Source organism: Telmatherina bonti (assembly GCF_933228915.1).
Source record: "Telmatherina bonti genome assembly, chromosome: 14".
NCBI classification, from domain to species: domain Eukaryota; kingdom Metazoa; phylum Chordata; class Actinopteri; order Atheriniformes; family Telmatherinidae; genus Telmatherina; species Telmatherina bonti.
Genome location: NC_136612.1, coordinates 14214364 through 14238143, shown reverse-complemented (window position 1 = coordinate 14238143; position 23780 = coordinate 14214364). Strand labels below are relative to the sequence as shown.

The 23780-nt window shown below is 44.8% G+C and overlaps 1 protein-coding gene across 4 annotated transcripts in view; it reads left to right on the top strand.

Moving 5' to 3' along the window:
* LOC306765907 (myosin-10) overlaps nt 1-23780 on the top strand; it is a 76122-nt gene that overhangs the window by 51366 nt on the left and 976 nt on the right. For 2 of the 4 annotated variants that reach the window (XM_079253443.1, XM_079253442.1), the window contains 27 exons: nt 553-615; nt 3140-3333; nt 3445-3566; nt 3660-3729; nt 3818-3978; nt 4083-4191; nt 5501-5632; nt 5728-5934; nt 6943-7080; nt 7172-7295; nt 7380-7551; nt 10420-10632; nt 10702-10846; nt 10922-11128; nt 13157-13261; nt 13340-13492; nt 13571-13819; nt 13909-14121; nt 14201-14413; nt 14508-14669; nt 14750-14878; nt 14965-15053; nt 20952-21075; nt 21212-21420; nt 21771-21879; nt 21965-22137; nt 23626-23780. The exon at nt 23626-23780 is cut by the window's right edge and continues 976 nt beyond it. In XM_079253443.1, the coding sequence (XP_079109569.1) occupies nt 553-615; nt 3140-3333; nt 3445-3566; nt 3660-3729; nt 3818-3978; nt 4083-4191; nt 5501-5632; nt 5728-5934; nt 6943-7080; nt 7172-7295; nt 7380-7551; nt 10420-10632; nt 10702-10846; nt 10922-11128; nt 13157-13261; nt 13340-13492; nt 13571-13819; nt 13909-14121; nt 14201-14413; nt 14508-14669; nt 14750-14878; nt 14965-15053; nt 20952-21075; nt 21212-21420; nt 21771-21879; nt 21965-22137; nt 23626-23779 (4139 nt within the window). In that variant the 3' untranslated portion in view covers nt 23780. The remainder of the gene's footprint in view (nt 1-552; nt 616-3139; nt 3334-3444; nt 3567-3659; nt 3730-3817; nt 3979-4082; nt 4192-5500; nt 5633-5727; nt 5935-6942; nt 7081-7171; nt 7296-7379; nt 7552-10419; nt 10633-10701; nt 10847-10921; nt 11129-13156; nt 13262-13339; nt 13493-13570; nt 13820-13908; nt 14122-14200; nt 14414-14507; nt 14670-14749; nt 14879-14964; nt 15054-20951; nt 21076-21211; nt 21421-21770; nt 21880-21964; nt 22138-23625) is intronic. The other 2 variants (XM_079253445.1, XM_079253444.1) reach the window with 1 other exon arrangement.

Sequence of the window (23780 nt, the reverse complement as noted above, 5' to 3'; positions counted from 1 at the left end):
TTGCACTGAATCGATGTATCGGATCTTGGTTTAAAAAAAAAAAAAAAAGCCACAAAAACAAAGAGACTTTGCAGGATTTATATATATACATATGACTTCTGTAAAGTCATTTTGTGTTTGTAAAGATGGATATCATACTGTAAGGTTTTTTCCACAACAGTTGTATTTACGGAGTGTATTGTGTGTTTCCACCTCAAACGTTGTGTTGGAATAATTAATCCTACACAGATCATGGCACAGACTCATCCGAGACGTTTATATCTCAGCGCTGAATTTTGCATATTAAACTAGATGTTGTTTATATTCAGGAAAACTGTGATGTAACTATTATTATACCCGCCTAACAAGAAGCTGTGAAAACATTTGTTTTTAGATGATGTACTCGTACCGCCATATTTTAGCTGAATAACTAACATTTGCTCTTCAGTCCTCTGTTTCTAACATCTCAGTAAAGATTTGTGCCTGTGGGGGGATGAAGGATGGGTGTTTGTGTTTGCACGCCTGCTCTCTCTCTCTCCCTCACCCTCCTGTCTTCTCTCTCTGTTGCTGTAGACATTCAGACGTTTCAGAGAGCCTCTTTCTATGACAATGTGTCTGGGCTCCATGAAGCTCCAGGTGACTGATAGTGACAAGCTCCGTGTGCTGCTCACTGCTTCTCGTCCTTCCCTGTCCTGTCATAGCTGCACTCTGCACCCGTCTGAAAGCTCCGCCGTGGCTTTGCATGGCTCCGACTTGTGTTTTATTTAAAACCTCTGGCTCTAAAAATGTTCCTTCCTCTGTTGATGCTGGTGGCTCACAGCCACTGGGAATGTTACTGCCACTGTGGCTTAGATGTCAGGCCAGGTAAGGCTTCAGAAATCCAGTTTTTCAGGTTCAAACTGAAAACAAAGTAAAAGATTGATACAGCTGCTGTCTAAAGGCTGAAATCATAAGGCTGTAGATACGTTTACAGAATGTTCATCTGATTAAATGGTGCATTTTAGTCCTGCTTATAGCCTCTGATACCTTGTGGAGGTTCCAGTTAGGACACCTAACTGGTTCCATGCATGATCAGAGCCATTGTCGCTACTTCAGATACTCTCCTTTGCATTCAGAACCCTCATCTGAACCATCAGCAAATGGAAAGACATAGCTGTGAGTAATATGTGTCAGGAAAACCTCATTTCTCTGATCCAACGCTACGGCATTCATCATGTTTTATTTAAAAAGATGAATAAATGACATGTTGCAGAAGTGCCATCCAGGTGTAGGTTTAGCAGAACTTACTTATATACTTATAGCTGTGTAGCATTTAGTAGGGCTGTGACGATATGCTTTTGTCCCGATTAGATCCCAATTTTTTTTGGGTGCTGATTCGATTTAAATTGCAATTCTCAAAATTCTTCAATTTTGCTGATTTTTGTGGATTAAAAACAAACAAAAAAAATTATAAAACTTTTTTTTGCTCGTAATTTTTCTTGATTTCAGTTAGAAAAACAACACAGTAGCCAGACCATCATTCTGCAGCTATAATACCCAAGAAGACAAGTAAAAAGATCAATAAAAATGACACAACTATTATAGTGGATTAATTTTATGTAATTGAATGAAAAAAATCTATTTTTTAACAAAAAAAAAAAAAAATCGATTTTAAAATTGTGAAATAAAAAATCCCGATTTTCGATTTTTCGATTCGATTTTCCCGCCCTCAGCATTTAGGTACACCACCTTATAAAGCCTTTTAAAATGTTTAAAATGAACATATCACAGCAAGACTCCTGTTATAATGTCAAAGTTAAACATAAGTAATGGTTAAAAATCCAGGTGAGTTTCAGAAAGCACCTGAAACCTTTGAGCTCATTGTAGAAGGAAATGAGTTCATCTCTGCAACCACAAGCTCTATTTGAACATGTCTGGAGTCACAGGAAAGGAATCATTTGACAGATTTGAAATGAAATGAAAAATAATTTATTAATCCCCAATGGGAAATTTAATATTGTAGTATATAATAATTCATTTGAGGAGGTCTTGTTCCAGAGGCTGATGGCTGCTGGCAGGAATGATCTTCTGGTGAAGATGTTTAAGTATCAGCAAATGTGTCGCTGATGAGAAACAGAATTAGAGATGTTTTAGTACACACAGGTGAGACTAGGGCTCTCAGTTTGGCACCATCTGTTCTCTCGGTTTTTGGTTTTAAAAGGTTAAATTGAGACGTTCCATATAGCAGAGATGCCCAACTCCAGTCCTCAGTGTCCACTGTCCTGCAGACCGTTGATGTTTCCCTGCTGCAACACACTTGCCTCAACTTAAAGGATCGACAGCCGACTGGTGCAGAACTGGTCAGAGATCCATTGAATCTGAATCAGGTGTAATGCAGCAGGGAAACATTTAATACCAGCAGGACGGTGGGTCTTCTGATGACTAAATTACAGTACAAGATAACGACTTCAGACAGCTGTGATTCTGATCCGTGAGACGTCTAAACGAAGATCCACATCCAGTCAGACTGTAATCTGTCTTTTTAATGCTTGTGTGACTGGAGAGCCATTAGAGCAGCCAATCTTATACCAGTCTGGAAATAATAAGATGTTAAGCCCATTAAATAATACAGTAAATGCATGCTTTAAATATGAAATAAATAAATGCTTTAGCAGTATTTCCCTTCACCAAAGATGTAGTTGAAGAGACTTTTTGTAACCTACTTAAGTGGACATTAAGCCTGAAGGAGAGAATTTAACTGTTTATCCTTACCGGTCCTGTTTGCAGGTAAGCAGCCAGACATATTCAAATAAAGTCTCCTTAAACAGAGATTAGCTTTCTGATTTGTTTTTATTTAAAATTTACAAAACTTGCATTTATTTTCAGACGTAATTGCAGAAGAAAAAGCTTAAAACCTTCCAGCTTTCACTTCATTCTGATGTGGCATTGAGCAGGCTGAGATAAACCAGTTAGCCTGTCTTAGAGCTGCGTGTCTTCATGCTTTATCACAGCAACGGAACATATTGAACCCTGCTTCGATGAACGTTCAGGTTTAATGATTTAATTAACAATATAAGATTCATTTTGTCAGATTTTTTTTCATTTTGCATAAATGGAACGATGAATTTACGCGTTTAAACCTCAATGTCATGAAAGCTTTTGTTTCTTCTTTTACCACCAGTTGACCGGATCGTGGGTCTGGACCAGGTTGCAGGCATGAACGAGACGGCGTTCGGCGCCGCCTACAAGACCAAGAAGGGCATGTTCCGCACCGTGGGCCAGCTGTACAAGGAGCAGCTGTCTAAACTGATGGCCACACTCAGAAACACTAACCCCAACTTTGTACGCTGCATCATCCCCAATCATGAAAAACGAGTGAGTCGAAACAGCTGAAGTTAAAGAATGCTCCTACACATGATATGTTGTGCAGGACAAACTGGTCATGTTGAGCCGAATCAGTCATTTCCCATCTCTCTCCACTCTCAGGCTGGTAAACTGGACCCCCACCTGGTTCTGGACCAGCTGAGATGTAATGGCGTCCTGGAGGGGATCCGTATCTGCAGACAGGGATTCCCCAACCGCATCGTCTTCCAGGAGTTCAGACAGAGGTGCTCATTGTAAACCATCCTCACAATGAATGAGATAAAAACTGCTAGAAATACAGACGTATGAGTCATCTGCTGTCTCCGCTCTGGGTTTAGGTATGAGATCCTCACTCCCAACGCCATTCCCAAGGGCTTCATGGACGGAAAACAGGCCTGTGAGAGAATGGTGAGGAGCATTAATCCCTGCAAACAGCAGTCTGACCATTAAAGATCTCAGATAATTCAGCTTCCTCTGCTTTCCTTTCCTTTGGTAGATTCAAGCGTTGGAGCTGGATGGAAACCTCTTCCGTATCGGCCAGAGTAAGATCTTCTTCAGGGCTGGAGTTCTGGCCCACCTGGAGGAGGAGAGGGACCTGAAGATCACTGACATCATCATTTACTTCCAGGCCGTCTGTCGAGGGTACCTGGCGCGCAAGTAAGGCTTCTGTTTCCTACCTCCTGCCTGGCAGAGGAGAAGAGTCCCATTTTACTCCTGACTCATGCAGTTTGCTCTCCTCTTCTCTGCTCGTGATGCTTTAGGGCTTTTGCTAAGAAGCAGCAGCAGCTCAGCGCCCTGAAGGTCCTCCAGAGAAACTGTGCTGCCTACTTGAAGCTGCGCCATTGGCAGTGGTGGAGACTTTTCACTAAGGTGTGTTTGCCGTTAAAGTCTGTCCCAAAACTGAAATCGCCGGGAGAACCGGTCAGACTTTTCACCTGAGATCACACGGTTTAGTTTCTTCTCAAAAGCTTCAGACCCCCCAACGTGGCAGCTTGAGTGTGTAAAGGCACTGTTGGGGAGGTTTCTGACCACTAACGACTGTAAGGTGCTGGACTTATTTATCTCTACTCTCAACCTGGTGTGTCGGCCAGAACACTGCTTGAGGCCAGGGCGTTTCTGTAGCTAAGTGGACGTTGGCAAAGATGGGGGTGGCTAAACTCTAAAAGAATGAGGCAGGATGGTGGGTTTGAATGGTCTGTATGTTCTGTTTCTCAGAAGATGGATACACCAGGATACAGGAGTTGTGGTTTCCTAAATACAAATGAGTACAATCACCCATTCTCTCCCACTATCCCACATAATGACAATTGAACATAATTCACCTTAACTAAGCAGTGTTAACCATAATCTTAAGTCCACACAAAGGCAGCTGGAACAAAGACATATGTAGACTGCAGTAAACCTTCACCCTGTTTACTCGCTAGCATAAATTAGCGCTTAGCTTCTTAGCTTAGCTGGAGTTACAAATGAACTATAAACAAACTTTTCTTCCTCCATAGTAACCTTAACCAGCATGCAGAATCAGCAGCCTTACTTTTCATTGACGCACAACTTGTATGAGGCTGTCGCTGAATGAAACAGTCTTTATGCGGGTCTACAGCCCGTCCTAACTCCTTCTTCTCCGTGCATGATTAGCTGTGTCATGCCGACTCTCGGGGGTGAGTATGTACGGTGACGTCATCAGCACACAACCGCAGCTGAGGGCTCACGCTGAGACGCGGTGCTGGAGCAAAACTTGCGTTTCCACACTGAACGCTCACATCAACAATGAAATAAAAATAAGGTCTTTTGTGCAGGCACATTCACATCAGCCTTTTTGATACGAATCCTAGTCTTGTTTGCTCAGAAAGTCTGCTTCATTTGGGGTAATGTGAATGCACAAACTAATTCTAATTCTGATTCGAATCAAAAAAGGAGACTCGGTTGACCTGGAAAAGCAAGTCTGTTTCAGATGGACAAAATGTAGGCTATAAAAGTAGTTCAGCACATGGCACCATGGGTGAACACAACCTAAACACACACATGTGGTGTGTGCTGGACGGGAGAAATAGCGTGCAGTCAGACGTGGAAGAATTAAGTCAAAGCTCTGATGGAAACTAAACCGAGTGCCCAATCGGACCAAGTCTAGCGGACTATCCTGGTGTGAATGCACGCTAAGTGGTTACATTTGCCCCTGCAGGTAAAGCCTCTGCTGCAGGTGACCAGGCAGGAGGAGGAGATGCAGGCTAAGGATGAAGAGCTGGTCAAAGTGAAGGAGAAGCAGATGAAGGTGGAGGGAGAACTGGTGGAGATGGAGAGGAAGCATCAGCAGGTCCGTCACTACTACAGAACAAAACCTTCCTCTTTAGCAATGGCTTAATATGCTGGGTTTTATACGTTTCTAAGTATTACACTATTAATGTGCAGCTGATGGAAGAGAAGAACATCCTGGCCGAGCAGCTGCAAGCGGAGACGGAGCTGTTTGCAGAGGCAGAGGAGATGAGAGCTCGCCTGGCGTCCAAGAAACAAGAGCTGGAGGAGATCCTGCATGACCTGGAGTCCAGGCTGGAGGAAGAGGAGGAGAGGACCCAGGGCATGCAGAACGAGAAGAAAAAGTTGCAGTCCCACATCCAGGTTTGTCCAAGAGAAAAAGCACATAATTACATTCTTTCAGACGTGACTCCAACCGAGGCCAATGCTGCTTTCAGTCCCATTAGAACAATAACAAAACATGTTCAGTCATGTTTAAACAAGGCGCACATGTAAAACCATCATGATGGAGCATTTTTTTATCACTTATATTACAAATATGTATCATTATTATTTTTTTTTATTATTATTTATTTTTTTTATTATTATTATTATTATTATTATTATTATTATATCACATGACTTTATATGAGTGTTATTATTAATGTGATAATAATAGATAAGATATAAAATAGATATTAACACAGAGTGGCGCAGGCATGGCATGCATATGGGTAACTGCACGGGTTGGTCGGCATGGTGATGGCGGTCTTAGCGCCACTTGTCGCCACCTGCAGGCTCCCAGCCAGACCCGGGTCCATGTTACATGTCATCATGTTGCTTCTTTTTTTAATGGAACACATCAGAATTAACATATTTATATAGATCCCGCTGGGCATTCTGGTAGTGTTTGTTTTGGGTTGGGTGTGTGTGTGTGTGTGTGTGTGTAGTAACCTGTATTGGACTCGTCCTTCCAGACTGTCGTCAGCAGAGTCGCGACATGATAACACAATTATTTATTAATTAACCCTTTTATTTTTATTATTTTCATTGATGTATTTGTTTTCCATTTTTATTGTTATTTTTATGGTGTTTTTATTTAAGTTTATTATAGTTGTCATTGTTATGATTATCATGTAACATAAAAAAAAAACTCATTTAGTAATTTAACCAGCTGAATAATCTACGTTTTACATTTATTTCCAGGCTTCCTTTTGACACAACTGCACACCACACAGTTGCACTGCATATTAGATTAGCATTTTATTCACAATAAAAACTAAATATGAAAACCACTGAAGGTGAAAATAAAGTGTAGCTTCTTGTTTTCTGAGCATAATTAACTCATGCTGTGTAAAAACGAGCTACTTATGCTGTAATGTGTGTTTGTAGGACCTGGAAGAACAGTTGGATGAGGAGGAGGCTGCCAGGCAGAAGCTGCAGCTCGAGAAAGTTACAGCTGAAGCCAAAATGAAGAAGTATGAAGAGGACATTTTGCTGCTAGAGGACCAGAACTCCAAGTTCCTAAAGGTGAGAGGCTTTAAGGGAGCCGTGGTTGCAGAGAAAAGAAGGTTGTAGAGCTGAATGTCTGCTGACCCACCTGCATGTCTGCCATCTTCAGGAGAAGAAGCTGCTTGAGGACAGAGTCAATGAGATGACGTCGGTGCTAGCGGAGGAAGAGGAGAAGGCCAAGAACCTGGGAAAGGTCAAGAACAAGCAGGAGATGATGATGGTGGACTTGGAGGGTAAAGGACTTCATTAAAGAACATTTCTAACCCTGCTGCAGTTGTCTTTTATTAACCTTCTGTGTTTTCTGTTTTGTGATTCAGAGAGACTAAAAAAAGAGGAGAAAACCCGACAGGAGCTGGAGAAGGCTAAGAGGAAGCTGGACGGGGAGACATCTGACTTCCAGGACCAGATCTCCGAGCTGCAGTCCCAGATCGAGGAGCTGAAAGGTCAGCTGGTGAAGAAGGAAGATGAGCAGCAGATGATGCAGACCAGGTAAGAGATGCTGCGTGCAACACCTCCGCTCAGAGCTGTGGAAGTAGTTCAGCGAAGTCTTGCATAACAGCGTGAGCTAAATGTGGGTTTTAAAGCCTCACCAGCGTTTCACTGAGATTCTGCTTGACGACGTGAGTCGGTTTGAGCTCAGAGCATCACGGAGAAGCCTTCACGCTTCATTGAGGCAGAGAAAAGGCGTTGCGGCAGAGAGACTCCAGACAAGTTTAGGGATTTTATTATCCTGTAAAAAAGAGTCCTGGGGATATTTTACTTGCTGCTGTGCTGCTTCAGACCTGTTGCAGGAGGAACACAGAGCATAGTGCTGCCACCTATTGGAGACTTTACATAACAACATGACCTCCAACCCAGAAATATTTCATGTTTTTTCTCAATGAATTACTAAACGGAACTGTTTCTTACACACAATACTGTATAAAAGTCTACTTAGAATCTGTTAAACTGATGTGGAGCAACTCTTCTCCCGGCTTTCTGAAGATCCATTCATTTGCAAACCATTTTCTTTCAGTGAAATGTCTTTTGCTTCTTTTGTTTGTTTTCCTTTCTGTTGATTATTAAGCTACTCGACACTGACAGTCAACATGCAGCCTGTCACAGATATAATTTGTAGATATTTCTTTAGTTATATACATTTTTAAAAAAAAGCAGAACATGATACAGTTTCACTCCCTAAGTAGTATTTATACCCCCTAACAAGGTGAATCCTGAAAAAAAAAAAAGAAAGCAGCACGATGGTGTAGTTAACACTGCAGCCTGACAGCAAGAAGGTTGCTGGTTTGACCCTCAGCTAGGGAGAGGTTTGAACAATGACCTTTTGCATGTTTTACTGGTACTAGTAGCTACAGTACTTTCCGGACTATAAGTCGCACTTTTTTTCATAGGTTAGCTGTTCCTGCGACTTACACTCCGGAGCGACTTATACATTTTAAAAAATATATATATCATTTCACAGACAGCAACAAGAGGGCGCTGTAGACTTATGCACTGATATCTACAACTTCTTAACAATTACACAATATAAACAGTAAACATTAGCTTAGAAAGACAACTGAGAACAACTGAACACAACCCCCCGCCCCAAATTTGCAGCTAAAAACAGTCATCAAGCAGCAAGAGAAAGTTTGGAGTAAGTGAGGAACTTGTTAGATACTGCGGTAAAGTGGAGGTTACTCTAACTGTGATGAAGAAAACCAAAAAGCTAATTGTGGGCTCAAAGCTCGATGGCCACAACTAGAGGAAGGAGTTCGCCAGCGGGTGCTTCAACAACGTGCTGCGGGGTAGAGGCATGTCAACGGTGCGTGTTACGTCTCCACGCGGAGTTGGCGGAGTTATTCAGAAGGGACACAGAGGACGAAGAATTCAACAGATTTAGTGATGTGGAGTGAGATTGCATGTTATTGATTACAGTAAAGGTTCTTTAGGATATAGTTATGTAAAACTGTTTATGTTACATAAACACTGGACACCTTTTCTGTTCATGTTTATTTTTTATGTAGCTGAATAACCTTCTTAGTGTTAACATATCTTACAGCTATTCAGCCTGTTCTCTATTCTTTTAATAATGTTATAACTTGCCTTCCAAGATGACGTCATGTCTGTTTTTGGTCAAGTAGTTTGTAAAATAAATGACCCACAAAAAATGTGACTTATACCCCAGTGTGACTTATGTATGTTTTTTCTATCGATCTATGTATTTTTGGCCTAGTGCGACTTTTAGTCCAGAAAATACAGTAGTACTCCAACTCCTTCTCACCCACAAAACATGCATGTTAGGTTCATTCCTAATCAATCACTTATCAAATGTAAGTCACTCTGGAGAAAGCGTTTGCCAAATGACTGTAGAATAGAATAGAAGAGGTGTCATATCTCAGCATACACTGTATCCTTAAAATGTTTGAGGAAACGGGACACGTGGAAGGGACTAAAAACCATCTACAGCAGATGAGCAAGATCTGAAACTAATGTCCTCAAAGAATAGTGAAAGAAATCCAGCAAAGATACACACATACACATACTCACACATACACGTACACACACACATACACACACACACATACATACACATACACACATACACGTTCACATCCACACACATACACATACACACATACACGTACACATCCACACACACATACACACACACACATACACGTACACATCCACACATATACACACATAAACGTACACATCCATACACGTACATACACACACACACATACACACATAAACGTACACATCCATACACATACACACACACACACACACACACACGCACATACACGAGGGATGCATCTGCACCTTCAGTTGATCCATGTTCTGTATTGACGTGTTCTGAAGGGTGGCTGTGAGGAAGTTGTGCTAAAAGGAGGGAAATGGGGAGAAAAGGCTGAGTTTTGCTGAACGACCAGTGACCACGCATCCTTCCCAGAGCGCGGACCATAATATTACTGAGTCATTGTGGGATCATCTGCACCGAGAACAGAACTAAAATGATTAAAGATCCAAAGTTGAGCTCTGGAAAGATCTTCAGTAGGTCTGGAGAACTGGTCCTGAAGACCTAAAAGACAAAAATCTGCTCATATGAATTTTTCCAGCTCAGTTCAGTTTCTGCTTTTATAAACAGAGTCTTCCAGTTATGTTTGCATGTTTTTTTTAAGAAATTATTGCACATATTTATAGTTTTCATGTATTCAGTTTAATTCAGCTTTATTTGTTGAGCACCAGTTCACACAGCACATTTAAATGGTTCCCACTGGTCCGTGTGATAACATGAGCCAACTCATCAAACATAACTGCCAAGCTAAAGAAAGCCAAGGTTGCATCAACTCTTCTCTTTGACTGAATAAACAGAGGCGAAGAAGAGGCCACCCAGAAGAACAACGCTCTGAAGCAGGTCAGGGAGCTGCAGGCCCAGCTGTCCGAGCTGCAGGAGGACCTGGAGTCCGAGAAACAGGCCAGGAACAAGGCTGAGAAACTCAAAAGGGACTTGAGTGAAGAGCTCGAGGCCCTTAAGACTGAACTGGAGGACACGCTGGACACGACTGCAGCCCAGCAGGAGCTCAGGTGCCGTAGTCCTCATACTACTGTTACTATAGACGATGCAGACCTCATACCTTCCTGTTTTATGTGTAGGACCAAGCGTGAGCAGGAGGTCGCAGAGCTGAAGAAAGCCATCGAGGAGGAGACTAAAAACCACGAGGCTCAGATCCAGGAGATGCGACAGAGGCACGCCACTGCGCTGGAGGAGCTTTCTGAGCAGCTGGAGCAGGCCAAGAGGGTGGGACACGTCTCTGCAGTCGCCTACCTCAGAGAGACGTTATTTACATGAATATTTACTGTTGTTTGCATCCAGTTCAAGGCTAATCTGGAAAAGACCAAGCAGAGCCAGGAGAGCGCCAACAAGGAGCTGGCCAGCGAGGTGAAAAGCCTCCAGCAGGCCAAGACGGACTCGGAACACAAGCGGAAGAAGCTGGAAGGTCAGCTGCAGGAGTTTATGGCCAGAGTGACGGAGGGCGAGCGGGCCAAGGCAGAACTGTCTGACCGCACACACAAGCTGCAGGTCAGGAACACTCTTCATATGCAACATCTTCTGTTTATATAATCTCATTTTGTCCTGGTCATCACAAGCTAAGAGGAAGATCTGTTATACCTGCTAAAGGAATATTATTCATTTGCCTCCACATGAGACAAGCCTCCTCCCTGTCCATTTTTAAAACTCATCTTAAAACCCATTTTTATTCCTTTGCCTTTAACCCAACGTAAGACAGCTTCCGGTCAGTGTGCCTTAGTTTTATTATTGGTTTTTACTTACTATTTATTCAGCTTGTTTTATTGTTTTAATTCCATATTCCTTGTATGACCACTTGTTTTATTGTGTTATTTATTTGCATTTGAACTGTTTTATTCTGTTTTTATTTTGGCCGATTGTGTACAGCACTTTGTTTTAGCTCTGGTTGTTTTAAAGGGCTTTATAAATAAAGTTGAGTTGAGTTGAGAATTTGCAACCATTTGATGTAAAAATGTGCCTTTTCCCATGTTTTCTGTCACATTTCTGTCCCTGTACCATGTGATTACACGCTGTCCGTGTGTTATATCATTATACTTTACTGTTTTTAGGTAAATCTACCTCCACAGGGACAGAAAATGAATATTAGTAATTGGCTATAATCTATCATATTTACATGAAAACGAATGTGAAGATGCCTGGTCCTTATTCTTAAATGAATAAGTTAAATAAATAGTTAGATAGTTAGATAAATCCAGGGTGTCCCCCGCCTCTCGCTGGAAGGCTGCTGAAACAGGCTCCAGCTAAATTCTCAATAGTTACTATAAATTGTGGCTTTTCCTGAAATTCTGGACAGAACATTTCTGAAAGGATTTTAACCCTTTAAATGTCAGTTCGATCATGTGATGTCACCATTTCTTTGACAAAGAAAAAGCTCACCAAACATTCATCCGTTATTTTCTTTCCAACAGACTTTCAGTGGTGAGGATTTCATTTAAACATCAGTCTTACGTTTATATATTTTAAAACAATAATATAAACATTGCTAAACACAAACCGACGTGACGTGAAAGTCCTCTCCCAGAAACTGCTGCAAAACATTCCTGCTTTTTATTTTCCAGTCGCTGAATCACCTTCAGTCCTAATAAAAACCAGCAAATATGTTAATGAGACTTAAATGATTTGAACCCTTTAGCAGCCTGTTTAATTAATTGTTTTTAAGAAAATTAAAGAAATACCAGAAAAGAGTTACATGTTGCGTCTTAAATGTTCCAAAAATAAGTAAAAACATTGATTTAGATTTTTTTTTTTCCATTAAAAAAAACTCATGTCGAAGATCATGTGACAAAATTGGTATTAAAGAGATAAAATATTAATATTTGGCATTTTTTTAATTAGAATGAAACTGAGCAATTTGAGCAAAATAAAAAGTGGAAAAGAAAATGATTATGAAAGGTTTTATAGCTGAGAGGACGTTTTTGTCCCCTAATGAGCTGAAAGGGCAGTAAATGTTTTCCACCATTCTGCACAAGGCCGGATTATCCAATGGGAATTATGGGCACGGGCCCAGGGGCCCACGCCCCACATGGGCCCCAAGTGGGGCAAACACCAGCAGTTTGGACATGAAACAAAATGTACATAAAAGCCAGATAGTTACACCACAGTGTCTAGTGTATCGCTACTGGTACCACTGGCTGAGAGATGTTAGAAATGTCGTTTCACAGTGTATCATTCACAATTTTCACAATGTTTGCGGTGGGGAAGGGGGGGCCCCTGAAACACTCTGGGCCCAGGGGCCTGTGCACTTTTAATCCGGCCCTGATTCTGCACCTTCACAAAAAATCAGAAATGTAGGAAGAGAAACACTTTCCTCCAAAAGAAATCATCTCTTATGAAGTAATAACCAGAAATGACCTGAAAGGACAAAAAAAAGTCCCTAATGACCTCATCCAAAGGTCAGTTTAGCTGAAATGGATTCGTGGTTAAGAAGGTTTTGCAGGAGATTTTGAGACGTGCAGCGATATCCTCATCAGCATCTGGATATTTTCTACATAAATAACCTGTCTGAACTTGTTCATGCAGACCGAGTTGGACAACGTGTCGGCGCTGCTGGAAGATGCAGAGAGGAAGGGCATCAAGATGGCCAAAGACGTGGCTGGATTAGAGAGTCAGCTGCAGGACTCCCAGGTGACGATGAGAAAGAACTGTTAATAATCGTGGTTAATCTGACTTAAACAAACCAAATCCTCCTTTCTGCTCGTGCAGGAGCTGCTCCAAGAGGAAACGCGTCAGAAACTCAACCTGAGCAGTCGTATTCGCCAGCTGGAGGAGGAGAAAAGCGCTCTGCAGGAGCAGCAGGAGGAGGACGAGGAGGCGCGCAAGAATCTGGAGAAGCAGCTGACGAGTGTGCAGGCTCAGGTAGGTCATGTGACCCGTCGCGTAAAACAGGTTAAACACGAGCGCTCGCTCTGATCCGGCCGTCGGTGTGAATGAAAGCTCTCAGAAAGCAAGAAGAAGCTGGAGGACGACGTTGGGACGATCGAAGGTCTGGAGGAGACCAGGAAGAAACTGCAGAAGGACTTGGAGCTGGCCAGCCAGCGTCTGGAGGAGAAGACCATCGCCTTCGAGAAGATGGAGAAGACAAAGACGCGTCTGCAGCAGGAGCTGGACGATCTGACCGTGGACTTGGATCATCAGAGACAAATCGTCTCCAACCTGGAGAAGAAGCAGAAGAAGTTTGACCAGGTTAGATCTGCTTGTGTTGGAGAGAGAGTGTGTTAGAAGTGTGTGTGAAATGAGCCACATCCAACAAGTCGACTCTGCCTCCTGAGTAGATGCTGGCCGAAGAGAAGAGCATCTCAGCTCGCTATGCTGAGGAACGCGACCGCGCCGAGGCGGAGGCCAGAGAGAAGGAGACCAAAGCTCTGTCCATGACCAGAGCCCTGGACGAAGCCCTGGAGGCCAAGGAGGAGCTGGAGAGGATCAACAAGCAGCTCCGCGCCGAGATGGAAGATCTGATGAGCTCAAAGGACGACGTGGGGAAGAATGTAAGTTCTGCTGCGATGCTTCACGCTCTCACATCGCTTCCCCGCTCTTCTGTAACCCCCCCACGTCTCGTCCCGTCAGGTCCACGAGCTGGAGAAGTCCAAGCGCACTCTGGAGCAGCAGCTGGAGGAGATGAAGACTCAGCTGGAGGAGCTGGAGGACGAGCTGCAGGCCACGGAGGACGCCAAGCTGCGCCTGGAGGTCAACATGCAGGCCATGAAGGCTCAGTACGAGCGGGACCTGCAGGGCCGGGACGACCAGAACGACGAGAAGAAACGAGCGCTGGTCAAGCAGGTGCGGGATGAAGCGCAGCCTCTCGTTAAACCCTCCTTAAACCCTTTCAGTACTTCCTCCCTCACAATGCCGCGACGCTTTCTCCTCCTCTCAGGTTCGAGAAATGGAGGCGGAGCTGGAAGACGAGCGGAAGCAGAGAGGGTTGGCCGTGGCGGCGAAGAAGAAGCTAGAGATGGACTTGAAGGACATCGAGGGACACATAGAAGGAGCCAACAAGGCTCGGGACGAAGCCATAAAGCAGCTGCGCAAGATCCAGGTCTGCGTTTTGTTCACCTTCACCTGCTTTTCAACACATCCCGCTTCATCCTCCTCATTCTATCTGGATGCCTCCTTCAGGCGCAGATGAAAGACTATCAGAGGGAGCTGGAGGACACCCGCGCCTCCAGAGACGACATTTTCGCCATGGCGAAGGAGAATGAGAAGAAACTGAAGAGCCTGGAGGCGGAGATCGTGCAGCTACACGAGGTCAGCCGGTGTCAGATGATGATTGTCGTTGCTTGTTGTGTCGACGGTCCGCAGGGGAACGCTAAAACGCCTCATCTGCTCCGCAGGACCTGGCGGCATCTGAGAGGGGTCGGCGCCACGCGGAGCAAGAACGGGACGAGCTGCAAGATGAAATCTCCAACAGCACGTCTGGAAAGTAAGCCGACGGCAGCATCACAGCTCGATTCCTGTTGTTTTATGAGACGTTCAGGATGCCTGGGCAGAAATCTGCAGCGAGGACCTGACATCAGGCTTTTCTAACAAACTTCCACACAAGCTGCAACAGGAAGCGCTGACTTAGCAACCGTTTAACCTTTTGGCTCATCAGACTGACTGATGCCGGTTTTAGTTGTCCTCCTTTCAGGGTCGGGAACGCCGGCCCGAGGCGCTGCAGATTTCCTTTGATCTTTTATGACTTGGTAGTCGAGTCACTGCTGGATTTATAGGTTTAAGAGAAGTCTGCATATATTTGATGTGTGTATGGAAGCTGAACATTCACTCCATTCCTGCCTTCTCAGCTTTCATCTGGGACATCCTGCCCTAAACGTCCTGCTTCACTTTTTATTTTTTTAATCACATTCACAAATATCTTCTTTAGGGCTGTGACGATACGCTTTTGTCCCGATTCCATTGCGATTTTATGGGTGCCGATTCAATTTAAATTGCGATTCTCACAATTCTTTGATATAAAACTTTTTTTTTGCTCGTAATTTTTTTTTGTTTCAATGAGTAAAAAACAAGACAGTAGCCAGACCATCATTCTGCTGCTATAACGCCCCAGAAGATCAATACAAACAATAAAAACGACAAAAAAATTATAATGGATTATTTTTATTTCTTTAAAAAAAAATCTAATTTTTTTAACAAAAAAATCTATTTTAAAATTCATTCATTCATTTTCTGAACCGCTTAATCCAATTCAGGGTCGCGGGGAGGCTGGAGCCTATCCCGGCTGGCTTTGGGCGACAGGCAGGGAACACCCTGGACAGCTCGCCAGTCCATTGCAGCTATTTTTAAATCCTTAAGCAAAAAAATCCTGATTTTTGATTTTTCGATTTGATTTTCCCACTCCTAATCTTCTTACAAAGTTGTTACCAAGTTGTGCTCCATCAGATTCATTCGTCTTCTGCGAATGTTCGCTTTATTCCTCTTTAAATGGTTGAAAGGACGGCTCTGATTTGCTGATAAACACCCATAAAACCGCCTGAGACCAGAGGTGGCAAGTCCTGGTCCAGAAAGTAAAAGTCCGGCCATGTTTTTGGTTCTACATTTAGAACAGGTGTTTTCACTAACAGGCTTGTTTACCTGGTAAATAAACTCTGCTCATTAAATTCAGCTGGTTTGGTGACTGCTGGGAACAGCTGCCGGACTGGACTTTTACTTTCTGGACCAGGACTTGCCACCTCTGTCTGAGACCGACAAGCCGTGTGCAGACACAGACACGTGAGAATAACATAACTCCTAAAAGAACAACTAATACAACTAATAATAATAAGAAGAATAATAATAATAAACAACAAATACACACTTCCTTATTAAATCCAATAGGAAAGTGTGTCCAAACTTTTGACTGTAGTGTTCAACCCTTTACCCAGCGGAGGCCCAACCCACACAGCCTTGTGCAAAGATGTGGGTTTTTGCCTGGATAAATGCTGAGGGTTACGTCAGGAAGGGCATCTGGCGTAGAACACCCAACCGATGATTCGCTGTGGCGACGCCTTCAAAGGGAACCAGCCGTTATTTCATCCCAGTAGCTTTTATACCTTCATTGATACCATGTTTCTATGCTGCTGTAGTACGGAAACGTAAAACGGAATTACAAGATTTTATATTGGTAAAATACATGAAATGGGACCAGACGCGGAGCCCCGATGCTGTTTGTGGTTGTTTGGACTCACAGTGAAACCTGCATCAGACACGCCAAACATGGAGGCCTGCACACTCAGAAATAGAGGTACCAGCTTGTACCTAAAAAGGTACAAATGCTTGTCGCTGGGGGTGTACTCTTTTGAGAGTCATTTCTGTACCCTTCAGTTCTGGTCTATTTTTGTACCTTATCAAGTTCAACCTCACCTTATCAAGTTGTGTTTTTTATGTTTTTCCCAGCATTAGGTCTGGTCCATTCCACTTAGCAATATTATCTTATCTTTAATCCAGAAATAATCTTCAGAAACTCAAAACACTGACATTGTGGGCTACAGCAAGTGTTGTGCGTCTAAACCGGTCTTAATACATTTCTTTTGAGGCGACTTTTTTTTTTTTTTTTTTTTTTCGTCTTGTCCAGCATTTAGGCAAGCAGAATGATGGTCTGGATGCTGTGTTCTGCTGAGCAAATTTTCTCTGCCACGGGAAGCTTTATAGATATAATGATCCCCTTGACTTTCTGATTGTTTATTTAATTTCTATGTTTATTTTGTATTGTTGTTTGAATTGTAGAGTTTGTACTGCTGGACCAGAGAGGACAGACAAAAGACAGAAAGAGAAAGGAGAAGAAACACCTCATAAGAAAAGGGAAAGAGATAAAGGGAGAGAAAAGGGAGAGAAAAAAACAACTAAAAAATAACCCAAAAACAAAAAGAAAGAAAACAACCTACAGATGTATACATACACACATACAGGCACACACATACATATACACACACATACACACGCATACATACACACACGTATACACACATAATATATATATATACACATATATGTACATGTGTACACATATACATATACACATACATACATATACACACACACCTCTATGCACACACATACACACACATACATACGTACAAACATATACGCACTTGCCAGTATTAACACATATACATACACATACAAGCCAACTTTAGATCATAGTAACTAAACTATGAATCTAAAAAGTTAAATATAAATGAGAAACAAACAGAAATGAGAAAACTAGCTGCTGTTAGTGAATAAAACTGCGTGACGACTCGGTGACTGTGTCACATGCAGAACATGCAGAGTGGAACGTGTTCCGGAAAAGGTGATCATGCCAGTGTGACCCTTCCCACACAAAGGCAAGAGGCACGCCAGGAGTACCCCCGAGACCAGGGCCATCGGCAGCCACCCCCAGGCGCAGACCCCAACCGCCCCACCCCGGAGCCAGCCATGCACCGACCCAGGAGGCGGCAGAGGGGGGTCCCAGCCAGAGTCCCCCGCAGTCAGGGGGAACAGGCCCCAGCAGGCCCGGACCAGCGAGGACCGGCCCCGCCGGGCACCGGCCACCCGGGGCAGACAGAGCGCGGGCCCCACGGCCCCAAGAGCCCAGAAGCAACCCCCCACCCCCGCAGGCAGAGGGCCCAGCCCACACCGACGGAGGGCCGGGATCCCCAGACCGCCACCGAGCGGCAGCCAGGCCGCACCCCAGTGCACCAGCAGCGCTCCCCGAGCACCAAGACCCCCCCATGCACGCACATGTACCCACTCACACACACACACACACACACACATGCACCCACCCACCTACCCCCACCCACACCCACACGCATCCACACTTCCTCCTTAAACACACCCTATACACCCATTCACTTACACACGCTCAAACTCACACTCTCCTACCCCCGTTCTTTATACACACACACCCCCTCACACACACATCCCTGCTCCCTCTATAATCACCCATTCTTCCATACACGCATACCCCACTCTACACACACACACACACACCTCCCTACACCCCTCTATCCACATTCACAGTCCTCATTGTACACCCACCCCATCACTTCCCTGTACCACCAACATAACCCCACATACGCACCCCCACCCATCTGCATACACCCCCCCCCTTCCTCCTATCCCAGCGGCCATCCACTTTCCTAAATTCTTTCACCCTGATCCCCCCCCCCCCATCCTAACATTGATTCACCACTTCATCCATTGGCTCATGCACGCCCTCACCTTTCTTTCCCAACGTGTCCCCTGTGAGATACCCCCGGGGGAGCAGGGGATAGGAGGGCCCCGATCAGGGCCCCACAACTACCCCCCACCCCTGTCAATGCCCCCCCACCACTCATGCAGCCGATCCAGCACCACCCAGGGCCAGCAGCAGTCCCACCCCCGCCAGGCCAGCCCAGACCCAGGCCCCCTGAACAGCACCACTCCCCCGCCCAAACTCCTCCGGCACAGCCCCAGAAATAGGGGCGTGGCAGGACCCCATTGTCACCCCCTCCCTCCCAGCTTATGAATGATTGTGAAGTGTGTGTTGTTTGCAATTAAAATTGGGAAGAAGTAACCACATCATGTTGGGAGCGGGACCACCAAAGCAGCCCCGCCCACCGCAAACTGCATGGCCCGCCCCCCAAAATATGTCCATGTGTTGTCAGTGTGTGTTTTTTGTGTTATGTTGACTAAGTGTAATTAAAACTGGGAGGTGAACCGATGCTGGGTGCAGCGATCGAGACCACCTTGATGACCTCTCTCACCATCCAGATCAACGTGTCCACCTCCCAACGCCCTGCCTGTGTGTGGTGGAAGAAGGGAAGGAGGGGGGTCCGGGGATTTAGGTCCCGAGGGAAGCGCGCCTCCCTCAAGAAGATGAGCCACCTGCGGCACGAGGCACGTCCCCCATTCCCGGGGCCCCCGAAGGCCAGGACAGGCCAAGGGCAGCTGCCCCAACAACCAGGGCCGCCACCGGCCCCAGAAGGCACCAACGAACCACATGCAAAAGTGTGGGGGGGGGGGCAAAGAAGAGGAGGGGCGGGAGAAGGAGAGACAGACCAAGGGCCCACCGCCCCCACACCCCTAGGAGACGCCCCCACCCAGAGACACGTTGCATTCCCTTCTCCTTTACACACCAACACATTCACACCCCCTCACCATTAGCCTGGTATACACACACATCTACACACACACACACACCTACAGACCCACACATACATCTATACACATACACACCCATTCTAACAGATACACGGCCAAAAGATTAGTCCACCTCCAAAACCCTACATCCCACTCACCTCCCTGCCCATCACAAAACACCCCTTCTCATTCTACCTACCGTAGAACAAACCACCACAACTCCCCACTTCTCTCACTGAAGTCCTACCCCCTTCATAATCATGACCCTTCACCCCCCTATACACCTACATACACATGCACCCCCCCACTCCCCCCTACACACGGGCCACTACCCCCCATACACATGCATCTCAATACTCCTCTATATACACACCCCTATCTCCCATGCATTTAACACCAGATTATCCACACACAAGCCCTTACCCCCCCCCCCCCCCCCCCACACACACACACACACACACACACACACACACCCACTCCCTCATTCACAACCCCAACCCCCCACACAATCATGTACTATCACACGCCCCAAAACCTCCACCCCCACACCTACATGCCCTAACACACTCCCCCTTACACACAACCCTACCCCCCACAAACTCATGCTCCACTACACTCCCCATAAACCCCCCACATATAAACCACCACACACCTCCTACACCCCACACACTCATGTACTATCACAGTCCCCTAAACCTCCACCCCAACACCCCTCACACACTCCCGCATACACAGGCGACTTTTTAAAAATCTTTAAAATAAACTCATCAAATATCAGTTGTAATATGTGGTGAAGTCGTAGGGGGGTATACTGATTGCTGAAGAAAAGCTGGTAAAAGTCCCAGTATGCACCATACGCTGTAAAAAATAGTTCTGGTACGCAAAAGGATAGAGTTTAAAAGTGCCTGTACTGTGTACGGCTGCATACCGGCCCACTTAAAGCACTGCTGCTAACAATAGTTTTTGTCACGACAAACATTTTTCAATGCTGCAGGTACCCTTATGGTTAAAATGGTACAAATTTGTACTTTATGTCACTTTGAACCCTTTTTCGTACTCTGAAGGTGTGCTTCTGGTCTCTTAAAGACCAGTATTGTACTTTTGAGAGAACATTTCTTTAAAATGTACCTATAGGTACAGAAATGTCCTTATCTTGTACCTCTATTTTTGAGAGTGTGCTGTCTGGAAGTATGTTCCTAGCGACGGAGGCGGTGAGATTTACGTTTGTTGTGTGTGTCAGGTCTGCTCTGATGGATGAGAAGAGGAGGCTGGAGGCTCGCATCGCCCAGTTGGAGGAGGAGCTGGAGGAGGAGCAGGGAAACATGGAGCTACTCAACGACCGCTTCAGGAAGACGACCATGCAGGTAGCGCGTTACTCCCAGTACTGCTGGGATGTGTCGGAATTACATTCCATCATTTATAAAAGAGGCTTTAAGTTCCTGTGTGGTGGTAGTGAGATCTCTCTACACCCCCCCCCCCCCCCCCCCACGACCCCCTCAGGTGGACACACTGACTACAGAGTTGAGTGCGGAGCGCAGCACGACACAAAAGAGCGAAAACGCTCGCCAGCAATTGGAGCGTCAAAACAAGGAGCTGCGGGCCAAACTGGGAGAGCTGGAGGGTTCAGTGAAGAGCCGGTTCAAAGCCACCATCACTGCTCTGGAGGCCAAGATAGCCCAGCTGGAGGAGCAGATGGAGCAGGAGGCCAGGTGAGAAGACAGAACCTTCTTTCTTTCTCTCTTTTTTCTGTTTTCTCCTCTTCTCCGTTCTCTTTCTGTCCCTCTTCTGTCCTCTCCGGTCCGGTCCAGCAGAACAAACTTTGTAATGCAAACAATTATGCAAAACAAATAGAAAAATAAAATAAAAATCCAGAACATTAAGGGGAGCATTAGATCCATGATGCTTCCCTTGGCAAAGTAAATTTGCGTCCAGAAAATCCATTTTGCCTGCTTAAATGTTGGACAAGACGAAAAAAAAAAAGAGAAGACAGAGGGTGGAACCAGTTCGGTCCTTGTAGCAGCAGCTCAAACAGTAAAAGTCGTCTGCTTTTTGGCTACAGGGAGCGAGCGGCGGCCAACAAGATCGTCAGAAGAACCGAGAAGAAGCTGAAAGAAGTCTGCATGCAGGTGGAGGATGAGCGTCGCCATGCCGACCAGTTTAAAGAGCAGGTTCGTCTTTGGCTGAGCATGTTTTGCATCTGATGCATAGTCGAAGAGAGTTTTCAGCTTTGTTCTCCTCTGTTTGTGTGTGGAGGTGGAGAAGGCGAACTCTCGCATGAAGCAGCTGAAGCGGCAGCTGGAGGAGGCGGAGGAGGAGGCCACGAGGGCCAACGCCTCCCGCAGGAAGCTGCAGAGGGAGCTGGATGACGCCACCGAGGCCAGCGAGGGTCTGAGCCGGGAGGTTCACACACTCAAGAACCGCCTCAGGTACAGGAATAAGATCCACACACACCATCATCCTCAAACTGTGGCGCTCACACCACTGCTGCTGGCACTCACGCTCCATCACTGGTCCCAGTACAGAAACATTTTTCATTTTCTAAACAGAAGATTGAGAATAAAAACCTGCCGGTTAGTAAGAAACCATTTCCTGCTTTCGTTTCAAGATGATTTTTTTTGTTCATTTTTTTTTACCAATAGAAAGACTTTTACATTTTAACATATTTCTCACTGCCTGGAATGTTTTATTATTTCAGGAAACCTCATCAGGTGTAGTTATCTTACTGATGGGCAAAAGATTTCACTGGATTATAGTTTAAATTATAACCTAAATCTACTCAAGTTAAGCATTTCTTCTGCTAATATAAAGCAGCTCATGTATGAATGGGTGCTGGGATGTCTTGAAATGAGTTTTCTCAGCTAAAGTTAGGTGTGGAAGATATAATGGGGTCCAAACAGCGTCTCAGGTAGACGATTTAACGGGATTTGTGCTTTAGATAACCTTTTAACTGAAAACTAAAAGACATTACTGACAAAGCAAGATGTAAAAGGCATTTTGGCCGGAACCCCAACCCTAACCCTTAGATGGATCACCAGGATGACTGCTTTTGTATTAGTGCTATATTGTTGTGTGAGGAGGGGGAGACATTATCCTTGAATGTCTGACATGATGGGATCATTTTCACAGCTTCGTCGCAGAAAACTGAAACTTCTGGTTTGTTTGACATCAATAGGCCAGTAAAACTGGACGTCTGATGGTTTTTTATATAATAAGCATAAAGCCGGGATAGACGGCACACTCAGATATTTTTTCATTTTACTAAACAGAAAAAAGTGGCGATTGTGCGCTTTTATTCTCTTAATGATGCATTTTTGTGTATTTATGGCTGAATATACTAATAAAGTGAACTGAACCTTTAATCACAGACTCATGAAAAATAGTAAAAAAAAATAAAATAAAAAAAAAGTCAAATTTCTTTGACACAAGGTCTTTATTTGTTCCTATAACAAAATGTAAAAGAAAAAGAGAAACATTTACCTTTTATTACTGTGTGAATTCTTCTAGCATCTTCAGCCTCCTGGTGTTCAGTAAGAAGCCGAAGGCAACAGGATTCTGTGCAAAGTTTTTACCATAAAGTGATGCAAGATGTCCCTAAAACGGCATGTCCCTAAAGCAGCATGTCCCGCTGGGTTTTTGTGGTTCAGGTGGGAGAAAAGATCAGATCATGGTGAAGTTGTGCTGAAAACAGTTCTACTAAACATTTTCTGTGCTAAATAAAGGCTGAATCCAAACAACCAGAGGAGTTTGGGACCCTTCAGGGTCATCAGACCTCAGTCTGACGTCTTCTCTCCTGCGTTTTATCGTCATGACGACGCTGCATGGTGTAAAAACAGCTTCTCTGACACATTCACAGCATTCACTGTTCACACACTGGTTCTTCTTGGTTTCTGAACTCGCTCCTCTTCCTCCTGCAGGCGTGGTGGCCCCATCAGCTTCTCCTCCAGCCGCTCCGGCAGGCGTCCTCTGCAGGTAGAGGGAACCTCCTTGGACCTCCTGTCCGACGACGAGCTGGAGAACAAGATCACCGACAACAACGCTAACGAGACCCCGGCTCCTCAGCCGGAGTAGC